This window comes from Myotis lucifugus, unplaced genomic scaffold (genome assembly GCF_000147115.1).
Source record: "Myotis lucifugus unplaced genomic scaffold, Myoluc2.0 scaffold_234, whole genome shotgun sequence".
Lineage (NCBI taxonomy): Eukaryota > Metazoa > Chordata > Mammalia > Chiroptera > Vespertilionidae > Myotis > Myotis lucifugus.
Genome location: NW_005871282.1, coordinates 1,820,653 through 1,823,361, shown reverse-complemented (window position 1 = coordinate 1,823,361; position 2,709 = coordinate 1,820,653). Strand labels below are relative to the sequence as shown.

Sequence of the window (2,709 nt, the reverse complement as noted above, 5' to 3'; positions counted from 1 at the left end):
TCTGGTTTTCAGGTTACTATTTTTTAAATTGAAATGACTAAATCTCATTCTTTTTTAAAAAATGTTTTTATTGATTTCTTTTAGAGAGAGAGAGGCAGGGAGAGGGATAGAGAAATAGAAAAATCCATGAAGAGAACAATGGATCAATCTAGTATTCTGTAAGCCTCTCCTCTTGACAGATAACTGCAGGAGATGCCGGACTCTAACGTAAAGGGCCGGTCTCCCTTTCCTGGACGGTGTGCACAGAAACGAGCCCTAGTCAAGAGGGATCACTCTCAGGGCAAGGCTGCCGTTTCGATGGCCTCTCTGCTCCTCTACAGACACCGCTCCGTTTGAACATCTGCACGTACAGCCACGGAGAGGAAGGGGCGGCTCCTGTGGCCCCTCCGTCTGGGAGAGCCGGCCGCAGGGAGAGCGGGGCGGCGGGGACCCACCTTGTGGGAGCAGGGGAGCAGCCTGGCATACTGGCCCGGGCAGAAGGCCTGCAGGCAGAGGCGGCACTGGAAGCCGGGCACCAGCAGCTTGCTGTTCTTCGTGATCATCAGCAGGGGCAGCGACCGCACCACGGGCCTCGGCGTGTGCACCTGGCTGGGGAGGGTGAGCGGGACGTGAGTGCTCGTCCGGGACTCCCCGATCAGGAGGCTGGTCCATGAGGGAGCCACCTCGCAGCGGGAATGAGCAAACACCTGCTCTCCTGGAGAGTTCTACCAAGTCTATTGTCTTGATCCTGAACAAGGAGGAACCAACTTTCACATCAGCGTCATCAGGAATCAAGTGTAAGCCCAGCCAGTGTGGCATCGACCTAGGAACCAGGAGGTCAGGGTTCGATTCCCGCTCAGGGCACAGGCCCAGGTTGTAGGCTCGATCCCCAGTCGGGGGGCGTGCAGGAGGCGGCCGATCCATGGTTCTCATCATGGATGTTTCTATTTCTCTATCCCTCTCCCTGCCTCTCTCTCTCTAAAAGAAATCAATAAAAACATTTTAAAAAAAAGAATGAGATTTAGTCATTTCAATTTAAAAAATAGTAACCTGAAAACCAGAGCAGAATTTTGATGAGAATCATACCAATTATTTCAGTCTGAGCCAACAGACTCAGACTGAATTTTTTTTTTTTTAAGCGAATACAACTCAATTGGCTCTTCTGTCTGGTGGGAAGGAAGGCGCTCACTGGCCGCGTTCAATGTTCCCGCCACTGTGATAGCCCGCAGGTCCTCGTGCCTGACGACCTCACTTCCCGGGGGGACGCTGACCCGTCGGTATTGGGGACCAGGTGGCTGTGGCTCTGAAAGGACCAGGCCCATTTTGCACCCAGAGTCACAACCAGCAGAGCTGAGGGTGAAGGCCTCCCTGTACTCAAAAGCCACTGGGCATGCACGTCCAGGGCGTTCGTGGGAACAGCCGTGCCTCCTGCTCCGCCGCAGATGCAGCGGCGGCTGCACGGCCCGCTTTCACCAAAGCCACCGAGTCCCAGGGAAGATGCGCCCGTTTCCATCGGCTCAGCGTCCCCTGACCCCCGAGTCTCCCTCCTGTGTGGCCCGCTCTCTGTCTCCAATGTCCTTCTGCCGCCAATGCTCGCTGGCCTCCCCGCACATCGCCCACACCTGGAGCTGTATGGCTCCTCTCCCCTCGGGGGGGGGGGAGTGGACACTGCGCCAGGGCCCAGGGGAAGGAGACAGAGCCTCTGTTTAGGCGCATGAAGGGCGGTGGTCCCCAGAGTGCCCACAGGGCATGGGCTAAATATCCCCTGGGTTATGTGTATCTATAATAATAAAAGTGTAATATGCTAATTAGACCGGATGTCCTTCCAGACGTCCTCCCGGACGACCTTCCGGATGAAGCCAGGGCTGCGAGGGAAGCCCAGGTCCCGGGTGCCTGCCAGTGGCCGGAGGGAAGAACAGGTCCCAGGTGCCAGAGGGAAGCTGGTGCAGGCGGATGGGGGGAAGGAAGGCCGACTCTTGCACGAATTTCATGCATCTGGCCTCTAGTATACACTGAGTGGCCAGATTATTATGACCACCCCATCAGTACAATGAAGTGAATTAGTTATGCAAATAATAATAATAATAATAACAATAAAACCTTGAGAGTATTTGTGTAGGAAGTTTTCAATATTCAGTATTTTTGGAAGTGTCAATGAAGTACTGATGGGGTGGGTGGTCATAATAATCTGGCCACTCAGTGTATATATACACTTTGTTTGATTAATTCACTGAAATTATTTTTTAACAAGTATTCAGTTTTATTCCACCCTTTAAAAATGACCTTTTGCATATCTTTTACAATGTAGCTAGTAGGTTAATAAAAGCAGCAACTTTGATTTTTCTAGTAGTTAAGGGGCATGACACAAGGTCTGGGGGCCTGCCCACTGGAGAACAGTCCTGCCTGTGTTCTGATCACAGCCCATCGCTCAGCACTCTCCCTGCGGGGGGTGGGGAGGCCCAGGGACCGCCTTCCCGCAGGGCCAACCACGGCAGAGCAGCTCTCAAACCCCCTGCAGGGGTCCTTTTCTTCTTCCTCTTTAAACCACTGTACGACTTATTATCTCAAACTTCACTGTTGACAGTCTTACATGTGTCCCCCTTTTACCCATGGACCCCTTCTAGCCCACACCCCCCCAGGCCTCCCCACCCTATGTCTGTGTCCATGGGCCGTGCATACACGCATACAGGGCTTTGGGTGATCTCACCCCCCCCCCTGCCCTCTGGATCA

At 53.4% G+C, this 2,709-nt stretch overlaps 1 protein-coding gene across 1 annotated transcript in view; it reads right to left on the bottom strand.

Annotated features, from left to right (window-relative positions):
• ZSWIM2 (zinc finger SWIM-type containing 2) overlaps positions 1-2,709 on the bottom strand; it is a 97,253-nt gene that overhangs the window by 2,258 nt on the left and 92,286 nt on the right. Inside the window, 1 exon segment of the mRNA XM_023762118.1 lies at positions 435-588. Within this exon segment, the coding sequence (XP_023617886.1) occupies positions 435-588 (154 nt within the window).